The sequence below is a fragment of the Solea senegalensis genome, linkage group LG6 (assembly GCF_019176455.1).
Source record: "Solea senegalensis isolate Sse05_10M linkage group LG6, IFAPA_SoseM_1, whole genome shotgun sequence".
Taxonomy (NCBI): Eukaryota; Metazoa; Chordata; class Actinopteri; order Pleuronectiformes; family Soleidae; genus Solea; species Solea senegalensis.
The window spans coordinates 18,485,723-18,500,019 of record NC_058026.1 but is presented as its reverse complement, the minus strand read 5'-3'; the positions used below and the strand labels follow the sequence as shown (position 1 = coordinate 18,500,019).

General features: G+C 42.0%; 1 protein-coding gene across 1 annotated transcript in view; it reads right to left on the bottom strand.

The window, feature by feature from the left end:
* LOC122770968 (protein sidekick-1-like) overlaps positions 1-14,297 on the bottom strand; it is a 262,286-nt gene that overhangs the window by 147,380 nt on the left and 100,609 nt on the right. Inside the window, exons 2-4 of the mRNA XM_044028205.1 lie at positions 11,869-12,025; positions 8,953-9,059; positions 6,457-6,604 (exon numbers count right to left, since the gene is read on the bottom strand). Of these exons, the coding sequence (XP_043884140.1) occupies positions 6,457-6,604; positions 8,953-9,059; positions 11,869-12,025 (412 nt within the window). The remainder of the gene's footprint in view (positions 1-6,456; positions 6,605-8,952; positions 9,060-11,868; positions 12,026-14,297) is intronic.

The window sequence follows — 14,297 nt, the reverse complement described above, 5'->3', positions numbered from 1 at the left end:
TTGCTCCCTCTGTTAGAGAGGTGTTTGACAAATTAAAATGAATGACTGTTGAGGCACATAGACACATCCGCGTCCATATGGCTGCTTTGGCCAGGTCTACGAGGACAAGAATTTCCCACCAGGCCCACTCCAGACACTGACCACCTGTGACATCAGCGCTCTGCGTATCACTCGGCTCCCTGGCAACAAGAAAGTGAAATATTTACAGTCCTCACGGCCATGCTTCTGCATAGATAACTGCCTTTATTTGATCAGACTGGGCCCCCTGCTTCTACAATGAAAAAAGGGAGGAGAGTTCTAATTCTCCACAGCCTGGCTGCCCTCGTGAAGCTGCTGGCTATCACAATCATTTCACGTCCATCTGCCACGGGCCTCAAAGCTAATTAAAAGCAGCAGTTCACTCTTCGCAACCTCAGCTGCAGGTCACTGCTAAAATATATATTAGCATCAGCGGCGCTGAGAAGGCAGCGCTCTTCCAAAGTTGTTTTGACGGCTGCTTGATGACAGAGAAGGAAGCGGACAGGTTCGCGGTCCACGTGAAAATGAAACGATGAGGGGAACCAAAACATGTGGTCTGTGTGTGTGTGTGTGTGTGTCAGAGCGGGAGAGAGAGGGAGAGAGAGGGGGAGAAAGTGGTGGGTTAATAGCCTATTAGATTAGAGCAGAGTGTGTGAGAAGTGACAGCTTGTGAGTTTCTTGCTGGTCAGTATTTTGAGAGCTGGGGAGTTTGGGAATGTTCACGGACAGACAGGATGTGTGTGTGTGTGTGTGTGTGTGTGTGTGTGGGGGTGGTTGGGGGCTGGATATGCAGAGTGGGGTTAGGGGCAGGCACGTGGACATGAATTAAGAGTGGCGAGGGGGAAGCGAAAAAGACAGACAAGTGAGATGGAGCTGGGGACTCTGGGAGCGACGCATATCGGATCAATAAACTTCATAAACGACATCATCAGCTCGGTCACCGCGAAGACAGCCAACCGCCAGGCACCATCTGGCCCCATCTCACTGGACCGCAGGATCAGCCAGCGTAACCTTGCACGCAAACACACACACACGGAACGGCTCAAATTTTTCACTGCACTCGCTTTGTCACACATGAACGCACACAGAGACGTTTGAGCCAGGTAGACACAAATGAGATTGGTCCAGAGAGAGACAGACCATGTGTGTGTGTGTGTGTGTGTAAGTGTGTCCACCACAGCAGTTAAACAGTTTATTCAGGAACAGAAGTTTATGGCTTCTGTGTTACAGTGTATCCTGGAGCATGGTAATGACTGTAAGAGTGACAGCCAACCGAGAGAACAAAGCCACATCAAGAATAATTTAAAAGACAGACGAGACCGAGTGAGAGATGGAGCAGGAGGGTGAGAGGGGCAACGGGAGAGGAAGACAAGTCTTTTTGAGACAAGAGAGGAGCTGTGAAGAAAGGTGCAAATTAGTCTATTCTAGGGTTCAAAGGAAGAGCTATGCATGAAGCTTCATCGCAGTGTGTGCGTGTGTGTGGGGAGCAAGCAAATCAGGATATCTCATCTCACACTGCAAAGACAAAAGTTTTATTAATACCAGAGAGCAAAAGCATGTTTTCATGAAAAGCAGAAAGTAAAAGAAATGTTCAATTACATTTATTCAATCAAACAATGCTATTACATTAGCATAACTAGACACTGCAAGTGACAGAACCTGCTGACATTTTTATCTTGTTGCCATGGATACAGGTGCCACTGCCTTTGATATTCAACAAACTCTTAGTCTCAGTTTTGCCAAAAAAAAAAAAAAAAGAAGAGATCATCTCAGCCCAGTCAAACCGCCAATGTCAACGTATGAGTGAACCCACAGTCATAATATAATTTAACAATATCATATTAGTCAATGGCATGAAAAGGGTTTCAGAATTGTCTTTTTCCCCCGCAACTCACATACTAAACAAAGATCAAACAGGAATAATAAATGGTTCAACATCCATTTTCTACCGCTCCTCCACAGGGAGGTCACGGGGGGTGCTGTGCCAATCTAAGCTGACACAGGGTGATAGGCGGGGTACACCCTGGACGGATCACCAGTCACGTATAGAGACAAACAACCATTCACTCTCACACCTACGGTCAATGGAAGGAAGCTCGAGAACCCGGAGAAAACCCACGCAGAGATGGATGACGCTGTATTACCTTAAATATAAATACACCTATCTATAGAGTGTTGGCAATGTTTTGGCTAATGTGAGTACACTACTCACTAAGATATATAACATTAGTCTTGTCATTTTTAAGATATTTTACTGCATCACCACACATGGCAGCCAGTTAATTAAAGTTTAATAAGTAGTCCAAATCTGAGCCAGTGATCAACTTGTTGTTTTTGTGTTTTTTTTTTTTTTACCAAGAACAGGCACTATAAAAATGCTGATTAATTGAATGGCCTGATGTGCAGCTGTGCCAGCTGTTTGTCAGTGTTGTGTATCATGTGAAATACAGACTGCTGAATCCATCTCTCCCTCATCCTCCCAAAGAGGGGAGAGATGGTCTCGGACACTGCGTAGAGTTAATGGAGTTGCGGCACATGATTTATATGAGGTACTGGAGGCCACATGTCTCCCTGTCTCTGCATAAAATTTGTATATGGTCTGGATAAAACAGTTCATCCATTAAGTGTGAGGCCTGTGCTCTCTGAGACAGAACCCCGGCTTTGCAGTCCCAGAATGTCACTAACATTGTATTTCATAAAAATGTGTTCATTTCTTACTTTATTGGAGGCAGCCGGATATTCATTAGAAAGGGACTCTGACAGCAATAAATAGGAAACCATGAATTTATTGAATTAACTCAATATTAACATGTATTGGCTGTGTATTATCATTATTGTTGTTGTAAGTATATTATTTCAACTGCTTATATATTCTATAATTAATATTTTTCTTTAGTATTTCCAGTGATTCCTCATTACAGAATGCTGAGATTTATTATAGTGTTTCCTAAGGGCCTGTTTTATTTGTTCTGGGTGTTGATGAGTGTGGGAGTTTTAATTTTATAACGTGAATCACTTTGAGTCACATCACATTGTATGACAAGTGATCTATGAATACAGTCTGAGTGATTGAGAGACCATATTTTTCTCAAATTAGTGAAGGTGAGGAGCAAATGAAGGCGTATGCGTTGGCCACAAAACAAGCTGCGATGAGATTATTAGGTCAAATGACGCTAAAATGAGTGCACCTGCCAAACTGTGACAGCCAATTCCTCACTGTGCTTTTTTTTTTTAAGCTCTGCTAACCTACTCCTGCAACTGCAACAGCCGTGCTTACTCTGCAAACACTTCAATTCAGCACTCGTTATCTTCATTTCACATTTTCTCTATTAACTTCAGAATTTTTGATCTTCTGCCATAATTAAGTAACAACTCATCTGTAAGGCTCATTCTTGGCTCTGATTGTGGAGCTTCCAGAGCAGATAGTTATAATTGTAGTCAAACTGGGTTTTTCTTTTTGTGGTAAAGCTGAACTTTAAATTTAAGTTGGTTCTGGGCAATAGATACACGATATTTTAGGTGTTGACACAGCAGTGCGACTGTTCGGATCGTGGTAGAGTTTCCAGAGCTTCCTTTTCCGACAAATTCACAGCTAAACAATCATAATGAATGTTGTCGATGGCATACAGTCAACGTAATCAATCAGAAGTGCTGTTTAATAAAAAAGATGAAATATAAAGACCCCCTCAACAAAACATGTGGAGGTGGGGTTGTAATGGAGCTACAGTGGGATGGTTGTGTGTGTGTGTGTGAGGCTTGCTACGGTCGCAGAAAGACTAATGCCAGAGTAATGCGATTTTTTCCCCCCCTCGTCCTCATAATTTATTAATTTCTTTGCATTGTGCTTGATGTGCATGGGAGAGTGCGTTGTCATTTGCATCCAAATTATCCACACTTTGCCCCCCCCCCAATGGGTCTGGTGCAAACACCTTAAGAGTGAGAGCAGAGCAAGCTTATGTCACAGCTGTATCTTATTAAAAATGCACACAAAGCCAAGAGAAAATGGCAAGTTGAAAGCAGACAAAGCCTCATTTTGTCAAAGTAGACAGAAGACTCTCATTGCAAAGTGCAAAGCTGGATAAGACAACACCTCCAACAAGAAGAGACACCTGGTGAAACAGCAAACATATATGTAACGGCTGAAAAGTCTGAAAGGAAAAGTTGCCTGCTATCGTTAGCTGCTAACGTTAGCAGCTAAGCACAGGAGGAGGTGAACCCTCCTCCTGGACAATGAATCATCGTTGACTTCTTTGGAATTTTTAGCAATTCACTCACTAGTTAGATAAGTTATTGCTGGAGATAACCAAGTGTTTTCCACAATATTTGGTGACTTAAGCTAAGCACTAAAGAGCATTAGCAAGCATTTAGCCGCCAGTAGTTGCAGCTAAAATGACTAACCAGCATGCTGCTTAGTGCGCTAAAACTGTAACATTATGTGACAAGTGTTACTGTGTATTTCATAAGTACTGGATTATACCGTTACTAGATTAACACAAACTGATTTTACATTGCAGCCCAGCATACAACCTTAAGTCTGCCTGGTGTTACCTCAACAAAGACTCAAAGTATGACAATATTCATATTTTGTGTACCTTTTGGTTCCAGTACCAAATTCAAGGTACCAGTATTATATCACTTTGAACATGAACGTCCCCCATCCCTAACGAATATGGATAAACAACGTCTGTTAGATTTTGTGACCGACTTCATCTAAAAACACGTCAATCATAAAACTACGGTGGACGTTTTTGTCAGCTGGTCAAACACGTTCTACTGTACTTTCCAGAGAAAGAAGAGAGTGCGCCATTATTCTCATTTCAAATGATTATGGTGTCACACTCCTCTCAGTGAAAGCTGGCTTTTCCCACTCTGCCTTCAAGTCTGACCTTTTGTAACAGCTACAAACATTTATAAACCTTCCAAGTGTGGCTGCACTAATTATTTTTAAGCATTTGGCATGTCAACAGGCAGGATTTGTGCTTGGACATAATAGATGCCCTTGGACCTTTTGAGAATGTTAGAAAATGAACTAGACAAAGTTAAAGGGCACCCTGGATGCTCCTCATTTCCTGCTGTCAGGAAAAGTTTTCTGGTTCCTTTTTATAGCATTTATTTTACTGTGACATCAGTGACATAATTATAATTTTTTACTGTGATTAGTAGTGGCAGTTTTACTCTGTGTGATATACAGTAAAGAATGGATGAGGGTCACAAGAGAAGCGCTTTTAAAAGTTTCTCTCTTCACATTCTACAGTTTGAGTATATTAAAATGTAAATACGCTGCTGCCATGAAACAATCAGTTAAGAGTAAGGAAAAATGACTCTCCGCTTTGTGTTTTCATGAATAGCTGCGGGAAATACAGTTTAAAGAGGTTAATGCAGCTTAGTGGTGATACACTGACAGTAAACACTTCCAACCCCGGCGTGTGTTGAGCAGCAGAGAAAATTGTGGTCCACTGTCATTATGACACACTTAATGAAGCCCTATTAAGAAAAACATGAGTGTCTCTTTCGATACTCATTCAAGACAAAAAGGCAGCGAGTCAAGGTTGATGTAAACCAAAGACAAAAATAAAATCAAACTAGCTGCTCGTGTAACTTAACTCCACAAAGCTCCCTGAAAAGCACTTCTGAGGTGGTGACTGTCATTAATGGAGGCGAAGTTGCTGGATGGCCATTTACGTGTACGGCAAGGCCACTGACAATCTCATCCAATAACACACAGGGGAGCCGTTAGTGCTCTTAACGGCAAGTTAGTTATCTCAGAGAGCGAACAAAGTCTAATAAAACCAGTGCTTTTATTAGACTCTATCAAGTCCGTAACAGGTCTGCATCTCAATGCTTACTTTTACATGTGTCCTCAAATTATTTAAGTATTACAAGTATTTTTATAGTAAATGATTCTACCTTTTCCTACATTGTCTGAAGAACTGCATCATTTATAGGAGCTAAGGAATAATTATGTGCAAATGAAAGGCATTTTCAAACAGCAGCATTAAACAAAAGGCCGTGAAATGCGGCTAAACATAACACATCCAGGGACCCGCATACCTCAGCTGAGCAATTTACATAAAAGAACATCTCTGGCATACCTAAAATGATTTAATAACTTTGTAGATGTGATTAATGGAATAATCCATTTTATCTTGTCCTGATAATGTCTTTATGCCTATTGTACTGGTGCTTAATGAAAAGGGTCAGTTATCTAATCTTGGGCTTATTCATAATAATTGGCGTGCAAGGATTAAAATGAACAACTATGCTTCTGGAACATGATAATTGTTACACCAGTCAGTGATAAGAGCTGAAAAATGAAAGCTTTATCTCAGCCTGACTGTGTTTTGTATGTTTGCCCTGATGAGTCAAAAGTAAGAATGTGCTAGAAAGAGAGAGAGAGAGAGAAGAGTGAGTGGTATAAACAGAGAGAGAGACACCTACATTCGGTTGTTGGGGATAATCTTGTGTCCGTCTTTGAACCATGTGACTATGGGTCGGGGGAAAGAGGCGAGGGGCGGCGGGCTGATGACGGCTGCTCTGCCCTGAGTCACCGTCTTTCTCTGCTCCTCTGTGGAAAAGTCGCCCAAAACTGGAGGAAAAAGGAGTGAAGTGTGAATATCATTACAAGAAAGGGATGGCGGATATGGACAAAAAATATCTGATTATACCTAAAAGTGATATACCTTATACTCTATATCCTCATGTATTTTATATATCCTAAATACTGAGATGAGTACTATTCCCCTCACTGCACCCACATACACAAGAAAAAAAAAAAGTGTGTTTTCCTTTGTATGGAGGTGCTTTTACACACACGTGGTGCAGGACTCTCGGTAAACATCCATTTCTACCACTTTATCCTCCACAGGAGGGTCGCAGGGGGTGCTGTGCCAACATTGACTTGTTAATTGTCCGTTGACGTGTCTAAGCTCCATTAAAGTTAAGATGCAAACATGAGCATGGCACACTTCATATCGTGTTTTAAAATATATCAGTAGACATTAACATTCAGCTAAAATAAATAAATAAACATGGTGGGGGGGGAGAACATTAAGTGGTACAGTGACATTAATCCACGTTTGCCTCGTTGTTTGATGACACAGTAAAGTGGCAGGGTTAGTTGGTAAAATGTCAGGAGAAAGTTCTCTGAGCAGTCAATTATGAGTTCCATTGAAGCAAGGAAAAGCTTGCTTGCTAATGGTACAATAATTTCACTCAATTTATTCAAAAGACCATGTCTGTCCTCACGTCTTTTGTGGAGCAGTTTATTCTCTTGACAGAGAAAGTTTAATAAGAGTGCATGGTGCAACAAATATGCAGCTTTAAAACTATATCTTACCTTGTTTTATTATGCCTCAATTCATATGTTTGATAGAGATTTTTTAGGAAAGATTATCTAATATTATTGCTTATTTATTATAGCTAATTTTGCCAGTCTTTACTGACCACCATATACCATCAGCTCTGGACTTTTGCAGATGGTGTAGATTTTTTATCACTGACAAACTGGAAACATGACAGTGGCAGAGGTTTGATTAATTGTTAGGACACAAACATAAGATACGAGCAAGTTATAGTAATGTAAGTACCCTCGCTGCCAGTCTGGCTTCAGTGGAACCGTAGTTTAACTTCATTTTCAACAGCAGGCGTGCATGGTGGAGGCTGATCTGTCTAACATTTTTCATTTGTGCAGGAAAAGAGATGAAAGGAACACCAAATTACAGACTGCACCCAGTTAAACCGAGGCAACATCTGACGAGATGTCAGGACGACTGCTCTCGATAACCTCTGAGAGCGTCCTCCCTTAGAGCTTATTATATTTATATATGTATATATTTATATATATGTATATATATATGTATATATATATGTATATATATATATATATATATATATATACATAAATATATATATATATGTATATAGACGTTCCCATCAGTTCATTATAATAAGATCATTTTATTCATTTGTATGGTATGCCATGACCAGAACTAGATTCTTTTCACAAGCCCTGTTTAGTTGAAGCCTGGAATCATCAATTCTTTTTGACATTGACTTCTACTTTTATTTTAATTCAAACGCATCTCGTGTTATTCAGAATGAACGGCGATATAAACACTTTCCCCACTTTGTAATAAAAGAGTGCAAAATTTAATTTAGCACCATCTTTGACTTCATAAAGCAGCCTTGTCTCTTAAAAATTATGCTTCCGCACGACTTAACTGCATTCTCAATTATGTTCCACAAGGAACAGATGTGCATGTCAGCGTGGTAGTGTTTTAACCACTTGTGGTCCTTTTGGCGCTTTGAGGATGCGAGGGTGATGATACCATTTCATGGCTATGAGAGTCAAGGAGTCACTCTTGACTCTTGACTGGGAGTAACTGGTGGTTTGGTCTGCTCACAAAAGGCACCTGGTTAGGCCTAGGAAAAGTTGCTGATTTATTTACTTCTTTTTACCTTGCCGTTGATATCCTCCATAAAAAACAACAACATGGACCCCCCTTTACATCTGTTGTCTGTGATTGGATAGCTCCTGACCACTTAAGTAAGTACAGGTGACATGCACTGAGGACGGATTGTTATCCGATTTTGCCAAAGCGCTATCCGATCACAGAAAAGACATTATCGTGTTAAAAGTAGGGCTGTCAAAGTTAACGCGTATATCAAAGTTAACGCGTAGTTTGGTATCAATCTGGTCTCAAACTGTGGTCTACTAGTGGATGAGTTTGTGACTTGTCAAAAACCATCACAAATAACAGATTCCTTGCAAAACATAATGCATTTTAGTTAAGTACAGTATTGCTAAGTGGAAAAGAAGCGGCTTTTGGTTTTAATAAGTATTCACTTGTTGGTGCATCCTTGGTTGAATATTCTTAATCACCAGCATCTTCAGTCTGTGTGTGTGTGTGTGTGTGTGTGTGCGTGCGTACTCACAGGCAACCTGCACATCTGTTCTCCTGTGTATTACTGCTCCCATTCTGTTCCTCACCGTGCACTGATACAGACCAGCATCAGTCCTCTTCACAGACGGGACAGGCAACCTATAGAGGGACGAACACACAGTGAGGATAATCATGAGGGTGTTTGTGTTATTTCAGAGCTGTAAACAAGCCAAATAAAAATGAGAGGGGAGGCAATTTGGAGTCATGATCAGAGACCAGCAAGACAGAAGGGGAAGGGGGCGGGGGGTCTGCATTGTCCATATGTATGCACTCTTGTGTAATTCCCTTTCATGACCTCAGTCTGAGAAGGAATTGGTCCTCAGGTTGTCAAAAATCCACCCGACCACAGAAGGGAAAGCAGTGTGGCGCATGTGTGTGCTGTGTACGAAATGTTTTTTGTTCTAAAAGGGGTTGTTAATGGGGCTTTAATGGACTGTGCTTCACTAATGGGAAGCTTGGCATAGAATCTAGTATGGTGCCATGCTGGGTGAACGCATGCACACGCGCACGCACACACACACACACACACACACCACACAAAGACACATATTAAACACAAACTGCATAGACACAGTAAAACTGGACTTTGAGGCTCATTATAAAGAGCAGGATAGCCAAGTATTTAACTCCCAGGCTGTTAGTGAATACTGCCAACATACACAAACCCACACACTAATACACACATACATCAAAGACTCACAACACACAATTCCATTTGAATCAGGAAAGACACATTACCGAGCACCTCTTATCCCGAAACAGATTTTGATGTTAGACCCTGCCAAACACCTCATCTCTTTCTCTCCGCCTGGGTTCCATTCTGTTTTGATAAAACGTGTGTGCACCGGGGCTTTTCTTCATCTTTTGAAATCCCAGCGTTGTTTTTTTATTTTTTTTTTCAGATATATTTCACTGAAAAAGAAGTTCAAAGTAGACAGGTGGGAATCAATACTATCATTTCTCCGTAAATTAGTTTGCCACAGTCTCAGCCCTGCATGAAAAGTTAAGCTCCCTGCTGGATCAGGACAAGAATACGCTCAGTCAGGTTCTACAATAAGACAGTTCCACCGCTAATTGACCAAACCCTTGCTGTGTTAATCACATTGTGCGTTAAATGAAACAGAAGGAAATAAAGGGAAGTTACATTATTATTGTCACAAATGGTGAACAGTTTTGAAGATGAAGCCTTATCAAAAATGTTCCTGGAGTCAAAGCTAATCTTACCATCTCAAATCTACGACTGCATTTAACAATTATTATTCATTTGAGATGAGTAATTATATTAACGATAAGTTGTTTTGCCGACAAGTGTGATTCATTACAGTAGTTGTTTCACAAACCTCAAAAACATGCAAATCTATTTAGTGATTAGTAACGTCACGTGATTCAGTGGAGGCAGAAGCCCGTCTGCAGTTGAGTGTTTACAACGTGTGATGAGAGTGGCGAGAATCACCAGGACCACAACCACCAGACCCGAGCTTGTGTCGGAGAAAGGTTTGCATTCAGCTCGCCGCTCGCGAACGCCGGGCTTTCAGCAGTGCTGTCAATAAATACACTGGACTCCTCTGTTAAATGATGAGATTTGAGACATTTCCTGGCTCAATGTTGGAGATGAACCCAAGTTTCAGGATAGTTAAGTCTTTTTAACTGATCTGCAGTTCGGCATTGTTCGGTTTGATTCCTGTACCTCCACTCTGATCAGTGCACAGCAGTCTGACAACGACACGTAATAATATCAACAATAACAATAATAACAATAAGCCCATTATGCATGGCCACGTTCAGGGCCTAAGGAAATCACACTGTTTGGCACTTCAATGCTTAATTGAATGTTTCTAATCTTTTGTTCAAGAGTGCAATAAACATTTTTGATTTGTGAAAAACATCGTGCTAAAGACCCGTGATCTCAATTCGAAGCGAAACTATCGCGATTCACATTTGGTCCAGAATCGTACAGCCCTAATCCGTGGTCTTCGTTAATATACGTAATGTTGTCGTTAAATGACTTCCCCGAAAATACACAAATCTGCATTGGTATGAAACTACTTATGAAATGTTCAGTGAGAGGGATTTCAGTGTGTTTTAAAGTTTAAAGCCACATCTTTCCAGTCATTGCAATCACATCATCTATCACACTCATGTTGCCCAAGTTTACAGATGACTAGGAAATTTCAGTAACAGGAAGTGAAAAAAAAAAAAAAATGTTAACAGTATGGCCATTATAATTGGAGAATCCGGCACAGACATTCCAGATGGTCACAATCTCTCTCTCTCTCACACACACACACACACACACACCCTCATACTCACAGCACCCTGCCAATTCAGCAGCCCTAGCCTCACCAAACTAAAGTAGCCAGAACGCTGAGAGCAGTCCAGAGCAACACAACACCTCCTGGCTCTAACGACAACTGCCTACATAATGCTGGCTAAACCCTCCACCTCCCTCAGTGTCCATGTGTTCCCATGATTCTCTGTATTTCTGAATGATGTGAAAAACAATTTTGTTTCACAGCTGCAGTTTTGCCGAGAGGGTTTGCTTCGCTCTTAAACGAACCGGCACACAAAGGGACAGGAGCCTGGCGGAGGAACAGAAGCGGAGAGAAAAGCAGAGAATGAAGCTCACCCATATTGATTGGTTCTCCTCTTTCCGTGCCTAGGCGACACACAAATTTATACTGCTAATGCAATTATTATTTCCAATTTTGTGCCACAGCCTAATTGTTCTGACCTTCTCTCTCAACGCACTCCATCACAAACAGGAACAGCTCTTGTGCTGCAGCTGTTCTTTCCATGCCACAGATGGGAGTCAAAGCATGGACGACGTTATTAACACACGAGTTATACACTTTACTAACAAAAGGATTTACGACGAAAGGTGAGTTCCTGCCCGTCGGTGCTAGCTGACCTGTAGTTTGGTGTCCAGTCGGTGATGTTGCTGCTGTTGAGGGTCCATCGATACTGCATAGGCCAGCTGCCTCCAGCCAGGCAGGTCAGAACCAACTTGTTTCCCTCCAACATCAATTGCTGCCCCGCTCCACCTCCTCGCAGGTAGGGGGCCACCTCTGGTAGACAAGAAAACGGAGAAAAAGAGAAAACAATACTTTACTTTTTCGACTTCAAAATGTCTACAGTTCTCATTCTTGGGCAACGCAACTCTATTTACTATTTAAAAATCAATTTCTCTTTTATTATTTACACAAGAATTTGGAGAAAATGTGATTTTCCGCAGTTCATTTTTTATTATTGTACAACCAAGCTGCGTGTTATTTTAAAAATGCAAACATAGCAACTAAATCCAGCCATTGACAACATGTCAGACATGTCAAGGCAACAAAAGGTAAGCAACGTGGCTGTGTATTGCATGTACTTTTTTACTGCTCCTCAGATTGAAACTCATTTGTCATTTCACACAGGTTCAAGGCAGCACATTTGCTTGCGGTCCAGCAGCCATAACCCTGATCTTCTCACCTTTCTATTTCTTTTATTTATACCTGCAGAGACAGGCTGTGAGTGTAACCAAAATCCGATGATGAACATGTTTAAGACTGACCAGGTCTCTGTCTGGAGATCCCCACTCTATTAGGATGTTTTCCTTTTGTCATATACACAAAGACACAAAGGGTTACCCTAACCCAGGTAAAACACATTTAAACGGAAGGACACGTGGGGGGGAGAGCTCTGTTTCTGGCCAGGAATCAACAATAAAAGTAGAAAAGATATATACTATGTAAATGCAAAAAGGAAATTAGACATTAATGGAAGAAGAACAAATACAAGAAAGCAAACATAACATCTGTGGTCTATCCGTGTCAGATTTTGTGACCAGACACAGTCACCCCTACAAAGACTATCCCTAATCCAACAACTCCTACAACTCTGAACCTCGTGTACTTTCCCGAAAACTTGTCTGCGGTATTCGATACTGGCATCCAAGCATAGTATTGTGTAGTGATTTGCCAAATCTAATGGGAAGCCTGTTGAAATCATTCGCCCTACATTACAAGGTACATTAGCTAAACAGCTGCTGTCCAAACAAAGGCATCCAGTCTTTACCTCTTGGCTCCAGCGCTCAGACGTGGCTCACAAGATCAAAACGGTCCCTGTTCAAAGCAACTCGCTGCAGGATAGTCACCTTCTTAGGGTCAGGACCCACTACACAAAACCCAGCGTCTGGGTGTGGGTTGCATAGGTAAGATTGATATTCAACCCATCAACCATTTACACACACAGTCACACACAAACTGGGTTATAGGGGGAAAGCTTATCTGCTCGCTACAGTATGTATGGACAGGCCCATAACTCTGAAGGCAAAGTTTTACATTCCATTTTCCCTCGCCCTTTCTCCCGTCAACTCAATCTTCTCTCCACCCTGCCATTTCAACTTCTCCACGTCTGTCTCTCCTCAAGCCACCTCATTTTGTCTCCATTGTTCCTTCCTTAATCCTCAGTTCCCTGTGGATGTTTTAGGGCCACCCTTTTTTCTCCCCTTCTCTTTCTCTGCCGGCTCCTGTCCCACTCCTCTCTCTCACTTGGTGAGATTGATAGCTGCCCGCTCCGCGCACAGGGGGGAAGTGTTCCATCGATGATAGATTTATGCATGTGTGTGTGTGTGTGTGTGTGTGCGAGACAGAGAGAGATAGAAAGAGGGAGGGGGGGTGGTGGTGTTGGGGGAGGGGTGAGTGTGCATGTGAGTCTAAGGATTTATTTGGAATATTCCGCTTCTACGGACGATGGCTAGCAATGCAGACTCCAATGTCATACTGCTGACCAGCACAATAACTCACCTCTGCCTGCCTCTGTGTGTGTGTGTGGGGCGGGGGGAGCAGAGGAGAGACCTACACAGCTTAGCACAGACCACCCCTCCAGTTAAAAACTAATGTATAGTGCAGACATTCACAGCACAGAGAGATGTGGACACCGTGTGCTCTCCGCCTGCACTGCCATTGCACTCATCCACCACCTCTTTAATGTACAGCTGCATGTTGTGTCCACCCCCACACACCCTCCACTCACCATTGGCCTTTTAATGTACTACTTTTAAGAGAGTCCATTAGGAACCGGAGACAAAGATGGAGAACACCACATCGCAGAGGAACAAGGTCAGCCAACAGCGTGTTTCACTCAACAATGTCATCGGTCCCTCTGTCTGTCTGTGTCAATCAGTGTCAACACGTCACTCTCTCTCACTCACCTACAGTCTTGTCTTTTTCTAAGCGGTCGTCTGTCTATCAAGGACACCTCCCCTCTTTGTTCATCCCTCCTTCTCTAGTCGCTCAACAGTCCAACATTTTCAAAGAGTGTGTGTGTGTGTGTGTGTGTCAGATCAAGTTGTTG